Consider the following 16,502-nt stretch of genomic DNA (forward strand, 5'->3'; position numbering starts at 1 on the left):
CTCTTTAAAGATACAGTCATGACTTCACAATTTAGTTTTAGTTCCTATGTTGGAAAGAAAAGTTGCAAGAAGACATTGCAAATAGTTTGGTTCTGAGCATTTTGGTTTTCATGCAGTCTGAAACCTTGCTTTAGAAAGAGCTCTGATAGATAGGTTTTTAGGATAATCCCAAGAGTAACCCTAAAAGCAATTCTTCCATTGTACCTTCTTTTTTACTGAGTACTGTACATGTAGGGGGAGAGTTCTTTAATAGTATTTTAGAGAAACTTGCTAGAAAAACACAGCTATTGTGCTTTTCATGACTTGTAGCCACTATGATTTACAGTACCTGTTTTTATACGTCATGTAAGAAAAAGTGCCAGAAGATCGGTACATTTGCATTGGTTTTCATCTTTGCTAAATCTTGGTAGCAGCTGCTCATGAGGCCCAGGTATGGCTTAGCTTGATATGTAAATTTTGTTATAGCAAGAACTTTGGTTCTTGCAAGTCTTAAAAGCAGTGATCAGCTGTTGGCAGAGCACAGGTTGTCACGGGGAAGGCAGGTCAAGTAGTTCAAGGAACATATGAGTGACTGAATTGGACATGTGTCTTACTGGTTTTGAGTTCAGTAAGAACAATTTTTCAAAAGATCAGGCAAATTTATTTTGATGTGTCTGTGTTGTAGGCCCTATTTATATCATCCTCTGGAGGATTCTTTGACCTGCAGGCACATGGTATTATGAAATCTCATCAACTTCAGATAATACACAGGAATGTGCTTTCTGGCTTAATGTAAGTTCAATCGCAGATGTGCATAGGCTTTAGCTATTTTAGGAGATGTTCGGAAATGGTGACCCAGCCTTGCATGATGGGGGCAGAGGTGTGAAGGTGCTCTGCTCCTGGCTGTGCCCAAGGGTATCCTTGGCAACAGCCTGTGGTCTCTAACCTGACTTGCTCTGCTCTGTGTTGATAGCAGGCTCTGTTCACCTGAACTCTGTTACAGATTGTTAGAATTTCTTGTCTTGAACTTTACCTTGGGTCTATTCCTGCCTCTGCTGCTAGTAGCAAGACATAGCTGAGATAAAACGCTACTGCTCTGCTTTTGTTTCTGGAGACCTCTTTTGCAACTTTTTCTCTTTGATCCCTACCAAAAGGTTATGCTCCCTGCTGTTTGTAGGAGACTTCTGGGAAAAAGCAGTTTGGGTTTTTTGGTTTTGTTTTCTTTTTTTCCCTTTGCCCCAAATTCAGTCCTGTTGGTCCCCAGTAGTAGCTGTCGTCTGACTTGCGACGTTTATTTTCATACCATCACATTTTTTGATTTTTATTTTTTTTTTATGTGTCTGGTTTTCCTTCTCATTGTGGGGAGGATTTTGTTCAGGAATATTCAATTGAGAAAACTATATTCAGCAGGAGTGTTTTCAATAAGCTTGCATATATGCTAAAGTACTCTTATATTGGAGGTTCTGGCATAGAATGACAATGTTTGGCTGCAGCATGTTGTTCCAGGAGCCTTCATACTCTGATGAAGTAAATTTTATGTTACGATTGCACTCAATGTACTACAAAATTAGAGTAGAATTTGTTAAATTGCGCTGTTAAAATATGGTGTGCAAGAGAATGCGTCTGTTTTATTTAATCTGTGGTTGTTCCTCTGAGCTAGCCCTGCTGTCCTTTCTGTAGGTAATTACAAAAGCAAGGCCTTTAGACAAAAGGTGGGCAGGTTCCTGCTAGTTCTGCATAGTTCTTGCATATTCGCCCTGGACTTTCATCACTTCAGTAGGTTAAGTAATTCCTTTAAGCAGCAGAAGTTACAAAAAATAGACGGTGGTTGCAGTTTGCAACTCTTTGTAACTATAATGTTGGCTGACTCTGGGACAAAAACCAGGGGTTTCCAGGTGGATAGTGTAAGGAAGTAGTGACAGTAGTAAACTTCATGAGGATGAAAGGGGTTTTGGTTTTTATTATACAAATGTTTTCTAACAAGACCACTCCTATGAGGGATGTATGAGGAGCACTTGAACGGAAATTAAGTTTTGACAAGAACTAGCTACCACTAAGGTCCCATTGCTTTTCCTTGCTCAGAGATTATGTATCTTGCTGGCTTTAGCAGACTTGCAAAAGGCAAGCTGAAGCTGATCTCGGGTGTTTGGATAAGGTGTAAAGAAAGTACCTTGTTGTGGTATTCTTTCTAGTGGAGTTTTGAGTGTCCTTTGGGTATTCCTCTCTGGTAGTAAGGACCATGCAAAAATCACTCTCTAAGGATTTTGTCATCTTGTATAACTCATGATTGCTGCCAAAAGGTAAATGAAATCACTTAATTTAAGACTACTTGAAAAGAGTAGCTAAAACGTGAATGCTTTTAAAATAATATAGACTTTTACTGAAGATTGTACATCTGAATAGAGCATATGTTATTTAAATTTGGGGGTGTAGGGAAGAAGTTGGATAAAAGCTATCTCAACACATTAACTTCATGCCCCTCTAGTTTGTGTGGCATGTAGATGTTACTTAAATGTTCCTTTGTCCTTAATAAACTCAAATTTCACCTGCCATTATGAGTATAAAGCTTTATGCAGCTTCTAAAGTAAACCCTTTATTTCGAATCTTCTGTCTATATCTACTGTGTGAAAGAGTTGTCCCGTGTCTTGGTATCTCCTAGTGAGCTCAAACCTGGCAGTTTGAGGTGGCAGGTGAAATGGCTGCATGTTTGCTTCAGCCAATTGTTAGGTTTTTCTGAGTGTGAAGGACTTTGTAGTAACGTAGGAAAAATGTGGCTTCTAAAGTTTTAACTTATTTAGATTGAGCTTGTGCACCTGCTTCTACCCCGTTCCCCCTTTCCAATTTTTAATAGGTGATTTTGTATATGCAACTGATAGATATGGTATTTCAACTGCATATAGCTGTAATAATCAAGCACGGCTGTGTGGTTTGTTTTCACAGTATTTGTTTCACAATGCATTGCAGTTTGTATTTATTTTAGTATCAGGTAATTGACACAGATGTTTGCTGTTATTTTGCTTTCTGGATGACAAATAGCACTTCAATGTGTTGGGTCAGTATGGGCATTCTGTTGTGTATACAAAATACATATGTTGTTTCATCACTTGTACACCTTAAATTATTGTACTCCTAGTCTGCATCTGCTTGTTGGAGTTTCATTTAATAATATTTGTGTACTTGACTCAAATTAGCAACAGAGTTCCACTGGATTAGTAAGTGTATTAATAAGTATATTTCAGGTGTTACAAAAAAATACATACGTTAAGAAAACAGCAATGAAAAGTTCTATATATCCTGTATGCAAAATTAATTTCTTTTGACTTACTTTGTGGGTGGAGCATATTTAATTTCTGATATTTTTTTCACCTTTTTAATTACAGATTTGAATTATGATTCTTACCACTCTGATTAGAAGATTCCAATGTTCTGTATTTTCAAGCAAACACAAGCGCGGATTTTATGTGGTCCTTGTTTTGCTTTTTTTATCATGCTTGCAGTTTTGGGAAAATGCTGATACTTGACTTCCTTTTGTGACTCATAAGGCTTTAAAGTAAAGCTGCTGTGTTACTACAAATCTTGATCTTTACCAGACAGGCAGTTTCTGAAAGAAACTTTCCCATTGGAGACTTAAGTTTGTTTGTGTCAGTAGAAAAGATTGTTTTAGAAGTTTTACTTTGACCATTGTACTGTAAGATTTGTTTCTACATTTAAGCCTGAGTATGTGAATTATCTTACTGACTTCAGGCAACCAAACTTGTGAATTTGTCTTTCAGGACAGGAGCTTTAAAATATCAAAAGGAAAAAAAGTATGCAAATTAAGCAGTAGTTTCTGGAATTGATGGTTAGAAATATAAACTATTACAGCAGTCTTCTCTTTTTTGGTTCTGTTATGCATAGGGTATTGAAGGCAGGCTTGAGTAATCAGAATGGATGCACAGTGAAATGTTTTCAGGATATATTACTCTAAAATTTAAACTTCCTATATTAAACTTACTGGAGGAGGGAAGAATGATAAACCCCGCTTTTCCGCAAATACATAATTTCCTCAGATTATGTATTCCAAAATAAATACATTTTAATTTATACATTGAAAAATTATTTTTCAATCATAATTTAACACTTGAGAACAATATTATGTGTAGGCTTCAGTGGAGGAACAACAGTTTTAGTATTGTCATAAATGGAGTACAAGTACACTCCACAGCATTTGCCTTTTAGAGGAATAATTATTCAGCTATTTCTTTATATAATGTAATAGTTTGCCACAGGAGTCCTGCCAATAGGTGCACATTTAAGGGTCTCAGATGCACACGTAGGAATGAAAAAAGTAGCAGTTACAAGGCAAGATACTATACTAAGCATTAATTTAAAACAAGAATAATAAAACTGGAGGTGTAAGAAACTGATATTTTGGCCACTTTATCAAAAGAAATTATTTCGTCTGAAGAGATAGGGGTGCCGGTAGCATTTCCACAGGTCTTTGGTTTTGAGGCATTGAATTCCTTCAGGGAAGGGAGGAGGTAGGGAACAGGAAGGAACTTCTGTTTGGGTTTTCTTTTGTCAGATGAGAATCTTTATGTAAGTAGGGAGAAAGAAAGTATTAGTAGATCATGTGGTGTCAAAGTGTTGGATTTTGCAGCTTGTGGTTACTGCAGTGGTCATGTCTGTTGTAGACTTACAGAGGTCCAACAAGGATTGAGCTCATGTTTCATTTCAGTCTGTAAGATAGGAACTCACAGATTTTTGTTCTTCTATTTTAACTGTCTTTGACCTAGAAATCAGTAGGAGCTTGGAAGCATGTATGCACCAAGTTGTATGGCATGGTTGTATAGCCTTGTTTGTATTTTTTAAAGCAAGCTGCATAAAAATTGAACAGCTGTCACTTGTAGTTTATTGTACACGGATAACTGTAACCTGAGAGATGAAAAACAAGCTAGCGGAATATTTTAAAGCTAAATCTTTCTTCCAAGTCTTCAGTCAAAGAACGTATGAGTATCAGAGACTGGCTTCCAAACAGAAGCTTACATGCACTATGGACTCGTTCTGTGACATCCAGTGTTGCTTTTGCAGCATGCCCAGGTTAGGGGCATCTGCTTACAGTGGCTTGAATGGGCAATGACTTGGTCTTCTCCCAGTGAATGGTCTGGTAAATTAGAGGCTTGGTTAAGCAGCTGCTACTAATCACAGCTATGTTATCTTAGCTATAGAAGTGGTGAAACTCGCTTAGTGGTGATATTACTGGGTTCTGTAGCATTTAGATGAGAAACAAAACCATACTTGAGTGTGTGACGTGCAAAGCAGGTGCATATTTCATCGTAGAAACATGACTAGTTTAAGGTTGCTGACCTTTACATTAATGTTTCCATTTCCACAGAAATTTGAAATTTGGCCATAAGCCTAGCATTAAATACCTTGTTGAGTACAAATCTTAGTAACCAAATCTACGTTCTGAAGTGACTGTTACACAGATGAAAACCGTTGCTTGTCCATGCTGCTGTAGTTGTAAGCCATTAATTTACTAACATTACAGATAAGAAATATGGGAGATGGAAAAGACAGATATTCTCCCCTCCCCCACATATCTTTTTCCGTTTTTAATCTATCTGTGGCATAGCTGTTTTAATTTAGGTTGTCTCACATATGTATGTTGTGAGATTTTCTGTCTCTTAAACACAGAAACATTCATTAGCAGTGACAATAAGCAAGGAAAAAAAGGAAGAATATTATTAGCATATTGAAAGAACTGTAACTTGGGATGATCCTTTGGCTCTCCTAATAGTTCCAAATAGTGCATCAAAGAGAATGGAGAAATGATTGAACCTGATGGATCTTCATTTTCCAGTGCTCTTTGTAGATTAGCCCCCATAGATGGAGTGGGGTAACTGTTGAACAAAAGAATGTAGAAAGCAATTCAGAAGTAAATCTGAAAGAAGGGGGGGGGGAAGGGAAGATACTTTCTGGAGAAAAGAATGTTGCATGTTTAGGTGACCTTCCCATCAGTTGTGAGGAAACAGCTTGGTTAACCATGGAAGCCTTATTTCAGTATATAATCCAAATAAAATAGCTTCTTTTGCTGGGATTGTCATTCAGCAAAGGAGTCTCCTTTCTGCATGAATGTGGTGTGACACATACTCATACTGTAAGGAATCTTTTACAGGTTGATTCTGTCAGGGGTGTGAGCTCCAGGGGTGTGAGCTCACCTTTTTCGTTTTTAGTAGGTACACTTTTTAATTATAAAACTGCTATTAAAAAATCACTGGGAGAGTTATTTATGCAGACTGTTCTAGAGGAAAAAGGTTCAGAGTACTAGAATGGAATTCAGAAGTCACTGGGTTCATCATTTGTTTTTTCAAAGTTGCATTCGTAAATACAATTTTATAACTCAGATGATGAATTCCTTTAGCATTTCTCACTGTTGTGTTCTTACAGTTCAAACATTTCTCACTGTTCTTGTTCTTACAGTTCCTTAAAAGCAACTGTAGTTTTCAAATTCTGATGTGATTATAATGCAAAAAAATTAGAACCTAGTTTGGACAAAACCCGAAATGTATTGATTATCATTAGTTACATGATTCATTTATTTGTATTATAGTTGCGATATTGAGACTGTTTTGGTGATTTGACTTACACAAAGGAATTTCTTGTTTAGTAATTAACGTTGACAAAGATGATGTGGTATTGCATGAAGATCAGGTTTCCAGGTGGCTGATTTAGGTGCTTTCAGGGCAGTTGATATTAAGGTCATCTTGATTTTTTGTAAGGACCTAGTAGACAAGCAAGAGCTTGTTACGCTCTTAAGGCATATGGTGCTTAATCTGTGCATCTTCCTGCAGAGGTGCGCTACCAGCAGTAGAAGTCAAGAATTGTTGAAGGCATTGAAGACGTAAACCTTAGCTTTCTGTTGTTAGATTAGTAAGGGTCAGAATACAGTTCTTATTGGTAGCTAGTGTTTGGGTGAGTAGATCCACAAGTGAAAATCAGTGCTTTTTAAAAGTGATTTATGTAATTAATTCACAAATATATGGCTCATTAAAATTCAAGGGAAAGGCATTACCAGTCCTTAGAGTATATTAAGAATGGATGCAACTTGGGAGAGTCTTAAAGATTTTGTGCGCACACAAAATTGGTAGTAATACTTCTCTATCATGAATGACTGTATCAACTTAAAGAAAGGCATTCTTAACCTTAGAAGCAATGTTTTACTTAGGAACAAATAAGGCAGGATTTGGGAAGGTGTCTTCTCAGAGGTAGAAGCTTTTTCTGTGCTGAACTTCACTTCTTGGGGCTTCGTGTATAGTGGTATGCAAAGCATGTGAAGAAACTGTTAGTTGTTGTGGAGCAAATTAAAACGTGTTTAGGCCTTGAAGGAAAAAAATCCCAGTAGCTGTAAGCACTGATGACAGTGATTTGTCCTTGCCGTGGGAAGTACTGTGAAGGTCTTCAAATGCATGTCCTATGCAAACCCACAACAGGATGTTGGAGAAATGCCTCTCTATGAAAAGCCTGCTCAGCAAAGTACTGGAGCTCTTGGGAACGCTGCTATCATGATTCTGTCTCTTGATGTTGTCTGTTAACTTGATTGCTTTTACATTAATTAAGATGTCATTCAGACTTGTAGTGCACCTTTGCCTCCTACAAGACAGCATGTCAAATTCTTTTGAACGCTGCTGAGAAGATGCTCCCCTGGCTGCTGTGAATAAGGGCATATGTGAGGAAGCCTACAGCTGTTATCTGTTCCACCCTTCGTATTTTAGGGCTAGCTCTTCCATGTGAGCAGCAGTATGGTTGATACCTGCTGCTGTTAATGGCTTTTGCAGGCAGCAGCAGCAGCAGCACGAGTTTGATATGATTCCTGCCAATTTCCCTGCTGCTCACAGGGTTGTGGGGAGCAGTGGGAAAGGGACAGGAGGCTTGTTCGGTGCACTTGGCTGCTGCTTGGCAAAGCTATTAGCAGGAGTAGATACCCTGGAGCTCTCTCTGTGCAGATTCAAGACAACATTTCATTGGTTTATGTTCAGTTATATTTGGATGATTATCCTTGCAACCTTGGAAAGTGAAAACACATTTTTCCAAATCTCTAGCTTTTAAACACATGGCTGCCTCACGGTTTTCTTCCCACTTTCTCCTATGCATTTGTCAGTTAAGAGTTGCTTTCGTACTGCTGGTAGGTGGAATAGGTTTGTAAGCAGTTGAAGAATATGTTCCTTAGGATGTTTGATCCCTGCGCAGTAAAAGGGAGGGGTATTTTTGTTGTGGCAAAAGATTTTGTCCTTTTTGTTGTAGCTGCCGTGTAGTTTTTGAAATTCTTTTTGGTGTGCATGATGATTTAGAGCTAACTTTATTTTATGGCCGTGCATTTTTTGGCAGTATGAAATGATTATCAGAATGAAAGACTGCTGCTGAATTACATGATCTGTGTTGCTTTGGTTGCTAAGTACATGCAGATACTGTCCTCTGTACTGGTTCTTCTAATCTGGAAGCACTTGTGTTGCTTTCCAGTTTTGGGTTTTGTGACAATGGTGACTTCCTTGTTGAAGGTTTCACTACAGCTTTATTTAGATTAAAATGGCTGGCTGGTGCCTTCCTGCGCCTTGATGAATGTCATTTCCATATGGTTAGAAATGTGATATCAAAATTAAAAAAAAATGTCCTTGGTTTCCTAACAAATAGCTTACTGTTTGTGCAGTGCTGGAGACACTACTTATAAACAGAAGCAGTAGTGCAGTGCAGGAAGCAGAGGGTCAGCCTGAGGAATTAAAACATAGCTTAGCCTTGTCCAGCATACTCACAGTTTCACAATAAGAGTGATAAAGCTGCTTCCCAAGTTGTCCTCAACTACTTTATGCTCTGTAGCGTAAGAAACTTTGCTTTAAAGGAATAAAATAACTAGGCAGATTATTGCAAAAGAATCAGGGAAAAGCCACAATTTCTGTATTGCCCACTTAATTATTAGGTGGGTTTTGTTTGTTTCTGGCCCGTGAATGTTCAAGGATGTACCAATTTCTTTTAAGACTCCTCAGACTGTACTGGCTTTAGTAGCGTTTTGCTTAGAGCTGACATTACACCAAGAGTATGTCAGGAATATATTTTGTTTAGCTGATCTCAAAGTGGAAAATAGTATGTGATTTAGCAGTTTTACTAAATTACAAAATAATAGTCCTAAAAGGTAAATCATTGCCATTTGTTACAGATAACTGTAACTATGGTGTAGCAGCATCTTGGCTAGAGTTCTCAAAAAGTAAAACTAAAATTTAATAATTGTCCTTGTTATGAAGTGGAATATTTACAGAAAGATCTTTAAGTGGCATTGTCAAAAGAATAATCTATTTGATATACTCGTATTGCTAGTGTTTTTAATGGACAGTGAGCTTCATTTTGAAATTAAATGGAAGTGAAATTCAGAGTAAGTGTAAGGCCTAATCTTAACGTTCTTGCAAAAATTAAAAATTTCTATGGAAAAACGTACTTATCACAAAAGTATAAAGTATGCATCAAGCAAAATAGAAATCAAATCCTGATTCTTCTTCATTCTTTAATGGGCTTCTGTGACTTAAGAGTGTTGCTAGATGGACTGATGCTGTCAAAAGCTTCTTGTTTTTTTTAAGAACCTTTCAAGAACCTGATCATATCTGCTTTTTGGTTTTATTTGATATGTTGACAATACATACTTGGAAAACTTGACTGATACTTGAAAATAGCACTTTGAATCAGTATTGTGATGGAGAGGATTTTACCACTGCGATGTGTCCCCAGGTCTTCACCACAAGGCATCCATGGACCTTGTGAAGGGGGTTACAGCTAAGTTCAGGAGTTCTTCCATTTTCTGTAGGAAGCAGGCAAGCCTGTGAGTTTGTATAGTCACTACTGCTAGTTTATAGAAATGAGGTAAAAATAATAAAAAAAAAAAAGGAAATAGTGTTGGAGAGCAAGATGGGTTTGAGGCCATGGGCTTGTGTTTTGGTGCCTCTCCCCTCTGGTATTTTTGGCCTCGCTCCAGCATGGGAAATGGAGCAGCAGAGTAGCAGTGAAGTCAAGCCAGATGGACGCTGAACAACCAGGGTTTTCCATCCTGGCGAGTAGGCATTGCTGACAGCGCTGGTGGAGGAGCAGGAAGGAGTTAAAGCCCACACCGCATGCAGGGGAGAGTGGCCCGTTGGGGGTTAAATTGCAGAGCCTAATGGAATAATAACGGGTAGCACCATCTGCTGGCCTACTTCCGCAGAAGGAGTCAGTATTTTTAACGACATCTCTAATATTCATGCTGATGCATTTTGATGCTTTGTGCATTCATTTCTTCCCGTGCTTTGTTGGAACCTGGCTCCGCGGTTACGGTGGGTGCTGAGCCCCGCTGTGGCAGCAGGCAGCCCTCCCCATCTGAGGCAGCTGGCTGGCACCCGTGGACCTGTGCTCGCCCAGGGAGGAATATGTTGATAAATCACAACGCGTGTTTGTGGAGGGTTGTACATCTCTTGGCTGCAGCTCGCTAAATAGGCCATTTAGCAATCTTCTCTCAATGCTTTTCTCTTGAGCACTGCTCGGGGTGCTGAAAAAGCAGAGGGCAAGCCTTTGTCTGATGCCAAACATGTCTTCAGTGAAGAGGCCAAGGGGAAGGGTAAGTGGAAGCCTGAATGAGTGGGAGGAGGAGGGGTTCTTTGGGCTAAAAGGCTAATGGGATTGAATAACCTTCCTTATTACTGGCTGCTGCTGTGGGAGCCGCGCCGCATCGCCATCTTGAGCTGGCTGCTGTGCTGCGGGTCCGGCAGTGGCAGCACCCGCAGGCCGTGCACTGCTCTGCACATATGGGGACCCGTGCTTGCCGCCAGGCCCCGCCACAGCACCCACAGGAGATGCACCCACCAAGGGGGTCCGGACCTGGCCACAAAATGGCTTTGGAAATCCCCAGTGGCTCTTCTTCATGCTGTAGGCAGAGGCGCGTGTACGGGTGAGAACGTAACATAACTGTTATCTGCTGGGTTTTGTCTGAGTAGGAAATTCTTCCCGTTCCTCAAAGGGGGAGGGGAGGGAAGCAAAAACATGTCACCTAGCAGGGTTAGAGGGAGGCTGATAATCCGAACGTTGCATTCGTGGTGTAAACAACCCTGTGTCGATAAAATGGTGATTAAAACCCCGAAAATCTGGACAAGTTACATTTTCTGACTAGGGCACTGACTGTACATTGATCTAAATGAAAGAAATAGTGCTTTCTGATTTCTTGTGAATATAGTTTTGGTTTTATCTTTTGTTTGGTTTTTTAATCTTGATTCTGTTCAAAAATCTGTTCAGCAGTGAATTAGTCTTGTAAGATGTGCTGTCTGCTTTAAGGTAACTGTGGTGCTGGTATCTAACAAAAGGTGAAGTACTGATGCTGTTACCTTCGGGAGTTCTTTGCTTTTTCAGATTTTATGAGAACAGCATTTATTGGAGGTATATGTCAAATGTATGGGAATGCTGGGAAGGTTAAGGATTAGTTTCTCTAACTACAGAAAGAAGGCTGAGAGAATTTTAGAATGATATTTTTTTACTGCTTTTCAGTTTGTGGCTTGCTTGTTGAAAACCCACAATTGATACAGTTATTCTGAAACCCACGCCATTCTGTGGGATCAACAAAATTCCTTCTTTTTTTGTGTCTGCTTGAGTCCCTGCCAGTTTCATGTGGTTTTTGTAAATGCATATCCTGACCGAAAACTTTTGCACTTTCAGGAAATGTCTATATTGTTAAAATAAGGTAATTTTATTTCCTTTTGTCTGTTGCTACAGCCTCCTTCCTCCAAGAAGACTGTTGGTTCGGGATCATATACTAAGTTGCAGAATACACAGGTGAAGGCAATGTCAGAAAAGAAGCAGAAGAAAAAAGCAGACATGGAAAGTAAACAAGAGAAGGCAAATCGCATAATATCTGAAGCGATTGCAAAAGCAAAAGAGAGAGGAGAGAGAAACATTCCACGGGTAATGAGTCCTGAAAACTTCCCCAGTGTTTCAGCTGAAGGTAAAGAGGAAAAGAAGGGTAGAAAAGTTAAATCCAAACCAAAGGAGAAGGAGAGCAAAAAACCGAAAACTGGTTCCTTGTCTAAAACTAAAGAGAGAACAAAAATTGGGTAAGTAGACTAAAAGGTCTCATTTCTTTTCACACTGTAGGTCCTTGATTAAAATGAAAACTGTTACTGATAATAAATTGTTCTCCTCCACTGCCTACATAAAATTCTTTCTGATCAAGTCCATGTGTGGACTCTCTCATTCAGGAACAAGAATCCTCTGTTTTTCCTTCAGATAAAATCATTTTAGGACTATCCTTCTTAAAGGAATTATTTTAAATTCATATCCTGAAATATTCTGTGCTTACTCTGAAACATAGACAAGACCAACATATCTTTCATCTAGTGTTGTTATGAGTTCTGACCCCAAATTAACTTCATCTGTGCTATATATGCTGCTGTCAACAATTTTGGCATGTGTCTTCAAGAAAGTGTGCAGTGATAAACTGCATAGGGAGAACTAAATGAAACTGAAATGAACTTGTTAGCAAGTGAATATTCCTATAGATACCACATGTATAAAAGTTAAGTGCATATTAAAAAAAATGTATTACAAGCATTTTGTTATTTTCAGTCATAGCAATTTAATCTGCCCTCATAAAAAATTTGCAGACTCAGCTGGGTCAGACTGGGTGGATATTGTCGGGTAAGGAGCTTTTGAAAGGTATTAGGCGCTAGAATGCTCCAAGGGATTCAGTAGGTGTCACGTTTTCTAACTCCAGATCTAAACTAGTTCTCCTGTATACTTACAAAGGAAAGTGCCTAATTTCCACTGTTAAGTATGTCAGTCAGAACTTGAAATAAAAATCTTACCTACAGTCTGACTTTTCTTTTTTTTAAATCCATGCTATTTTTGCGGTAGCAGAAATATTAACTGGCACAGCTCTCCAAATTTAAATGTCTCATATACATATGTATATTCTCATGTATGTAGAGCAGAAATGAATGCTCTTTTAATCAGCCCATTTCTCTGCATTTTCTTTTTTTTTTTTTTTTTTTCCTAGACATCAGTGCTTTTCTTATACGTGTGAAGTAAACAACTTCCTTGAGAAGTTGTCCTGTACTGTAAAGGATCTAAACTTGACACTTAATGTGAACTTTTATAGCCTTGATTTATTTCTTTTCTGGCTATGGGTTGGCATATGAATGCTGCTAGTGGTATTCCTTAGTGCACTGGATACTGCTTCCTTTTTTTTTTTTTACCTCCATCTTGTTTAAAGGGGAGTTTTGGATGTGTACTTCCAGGGCTGATTTCACTTTCATGTTTTTGAATTTACTTACATCCTATAACAAATATTTTGTGGGTCTGTCTAAGCAGAAAACTTACACTCTGTTGGTCATCTAGGGTCAGTTTCCTGAAGATTCATGTGAATTGCCCTTAGTGTGTTTCCTATGCATTCTTTCAGATAATTTACAAAACCAGCCAAAATATTATCCTTATAAGACATAGTTCCCTTAGTATTTTTACTGTTTTTAATCAGAAAAGTGAAATGAACTGTTACTTTTGATTTATACTTAAACATTTTTTTTTTGTCTTCATGAAATGCTTAGCTGTGCACATGGGTTAGGATCAGTTTTCGAGTTTTCATGACACAGCATCAGTTGAGAAAGAGCTTTTTCTCAAACTGTGTTTTAAACCATAATAGTTGTTCTTGATCCCAAGTACACTGAAGCTAGTAGGGAGACTCCTGTTTAATTATGGTCAGCTTGTCATAATGTTGTGTTGGGCTGTGGAGGTTTGCCTCCCCTTTATTTACTGGTTTAATTAGCTAATGCCTCAGTAGCACATTTGTTAGCTTAATCATGCTTTTAACTTACCATGTTTTAACTACATGGAATGCATACCTAAAGATTTGGTAGTCCGATCCTGTTAAAAAGCAGTGGAGGGAGTCTTCTAGAACCACGTATTACAGGTTGCACAGAATTTCTGTGTTTTGATGCACAGCAGTAAATCAAGTGCTTTGAGGCATCCACATACTTCATTTTTGTATCCAAACAGCTTCATATTGTTATGTTGTGTTAGCACTATTTTATGTTATTTATGTGAATACCTTGAATGTTGCCTATCTAGTGAAGAATATATTACAGTGGTTTTGAAGAGCAGTAATTGAAAAAAGGCCTTGATTTTTTTTGGAAAAGAATAATCTCAGCAGACTGTTTTCTATGCAGATGTAACTACTGATCTTACACGAGAAGAATATTTACTTGAGAATGGCTATACTTACATTTTCGAACATGATTTAAGAAAAATCATGCAATTGATAAAATCTGGTTTATTTAGAGAAGGAGAAAATGAAATCCAGGAGCTAATAAGGGGTTTAGAAAGCCAAATAATTCTTGCAAGGGTTTTTTTCTAATTACATTCCTAAGAAAATATTTCTTAATGCATCTTAGCATATCCTGGAAATTACGATGTCAAAATAGAATTGGGGTTTTAAATGTGTGGGTTGCTATGTTGGTTTTCTCATTTATCTTAAAGCAAACTCTAAGTCTTAGGGAAGAAATCTTGGGAAAAAAAATTTGCAATACTAAAACAATACCTTTAAGTGCTTGTATTGGGGAAGAAGGGAAAAGGAGGACCTCAGTTCTATGAAAAGTTTTTGTTTATGTTGGAAATCGGGAGGTTTAAGATCTGTTTAAAATTGGAAGAGGAAAAAATTACTATTTATGTTTCTTTTTTACTCAATAAGGAGAAAAATTTGGAAATAAGAAAAAAAGCAAAGTTGTATGTATGACATTGCTTGCATTTAAGCAGAAAGTAAAAATTCCCTCCTTGTGATTAAAAAGATCAGTTTCCAATTGTTCTAAACTGTTATCAACTGTAGTTCTTCTATAAGCAATAAAATCATGACTGAAACTTTACAGCCAAGAAAAATCTACAGTAAAAAAGCATAAGCTTAGTATGTGTTTTTAACAGTGGTGGATAGTTTGGTTTGGCTGCATCTGCTTTCCTTTGTAGAAGGAGTTTCACTATGGTATGTCCATCCCAGATGATTAATTTCATTCAGTGCTTTCTATAGCAAGCACATTTAACTCGCAGTAACTGTTAAATATGCTGGTTCAGTTTGGATTCCAAGAGCTAGCCCAGTTCAGGAGGTGTCCATTATGTGTGTTTTGGAAGGTCTGAGGTCAAATGAATGTTTCAGGTGACTCCTGTTTGAGTTGCAGGCAAGCATAGAGCTGCAAGAGCAGAAACTATGAACAGATACATTTTTGAGAAGTTTTGGAGACTGGTTTTAATCTGATCTTTCGCATCTCTGTTAGCATCAAACCTAGGCTATTCAGTGTTAGCACAGCTGTGCTTTCTGTGGTCGTGTACTCAAACAGTAAATTCTTAATCATGATCATAAACTTTGCTGGGATCCTACAAGGGTTCCATCTGTCTAGCACATCCTGTGTTGCTCTTGAGGAGGATTTGCAGAGCTACACAGTTGCCCATCTGTGAAAATGATCTACTCCACTGCTCTGATGGAGCTGAAACACAAAACACTAGTTGCTGAACAGACCGTGATGAAATGGCCTGGTAGCCATCAGCTAAAAAACAATCAATCAAAAAAACCCTTTTAAATGTCTTACCATACAGCTTTTACTGAAACTGAGTAGCCCTCATCTAGCATAAAGATGAGTTTTCACTTCTGTATCTCAGTTTAAGGGACAAGATGATTTTAAAACCATCTTGATTGTTTTGCTTGCTCACTGCATATGATAGGTATGTGTTTGGGGATTCATGTTATTAACTATTTACATTTTCCTTAGTGATTCTTCTGATATGTATGTACAGAAAAAAATTAAAGCGTGATTTTTTCCAGCTTACTGCTTGTTAGAAATCACTAGCAGTTACTTTCTAGGCAGGCTGTGATGGTCATTGAGGTTTTTAATCCTCTGACCTGTTGTACTCAAAAGAATTAATGCCTGTTCATTTCAGTCAGATAGTTTAGAACTGGATTCACTAATCGGTAAGATTTCTGTGACATAAGCATTGGTAAAGATCAGTGACTAAATCCTTTTACTACCAAAAGCATTGTAAGCATATGACAGAAATTATTAGGAGAATGCATGTGTATTGTATTCAGCGTTATAGACTAACCGGTTTGCTTTATGCATTGATTACTGATCAAGTTAATTCTTTAAAATTAACTTACTTTACAATTTTTTGAGGACTGCAGAACCACTTTTCATATCCTGGCTATTTACCAAGATCCATTGGTGTTCAGGAATCCATTTAAACCCTATTTTTGCATAGAACTATGTTTCCATTTATAAGCTTTTTCTAACTGATTGTAATTCTACTTCTTCCATTTAAGGTGATGCATATTTGAACTAAAAAGTCTACTTCTTGCTACTTGATGTGAAGGATAGAAGAATTACGAATTTGTGAACGTTCTGTTGTTCAAAAAAGTAGATTGGCATTTAGGTTTTATAGCTCTCGATGTATTTCCACCTACTCACACATAAAATTAAATATCATGGCTCTGATGAAAAGCAGCAGCT

The 16,502-nt window shown here is 37.9% G+C and overlaps 1 protein-coding gene across 8 annotated transcripts in view; it reads left to right on the plus strand.

The window, feature by feature from the left end:
* CHD9 (chromodomain helicase DNA binding protein 9) overlaps positions 1-16,502 on the plus strand; it is a 92,515-nt gene that overhangs the window by 26,142 nt on the left and 49,871 nt on the right. For 6 of the 8 annotated variants that reach the window (XM_062609113.1, XM_062609118.1, XM_062609119.1 and 3 more), the window contains exon 4: positions 11,737-12,074. In XM_062609113.1, the coding sequence (XP_062465097.1) occupies positions 11,737-12,074 (338 nt within the window). Of the gene's footprint in view, positions 1-10,132; positions 10,592-10,668; positions 10,922-11,736; positions 12,075-16,502 lie in introns of those variants that run through there. The other 2 variants (XM_062609116.1, XM_062609117.1) reach the window with 2 other exon arrangements.

The sequence above is a fragment of the Pezoporus occidentalis genome, unplaced genomic scaffold (genome assembly GCF_034315485.1).
Source record: "Pezoporus occidentalis ecotype Australia unplaced genomic scaffold, CSIRO_AGI_Poc_V1 ctg135, whole genome shotgun sequence".
Classification (NCBI taxonomy): Eukaryota; Metazoa; Chordata; class Aves; order Psittaciformes; family Psittacidae; genus Pezoporus; species Pezoporus occidentalis.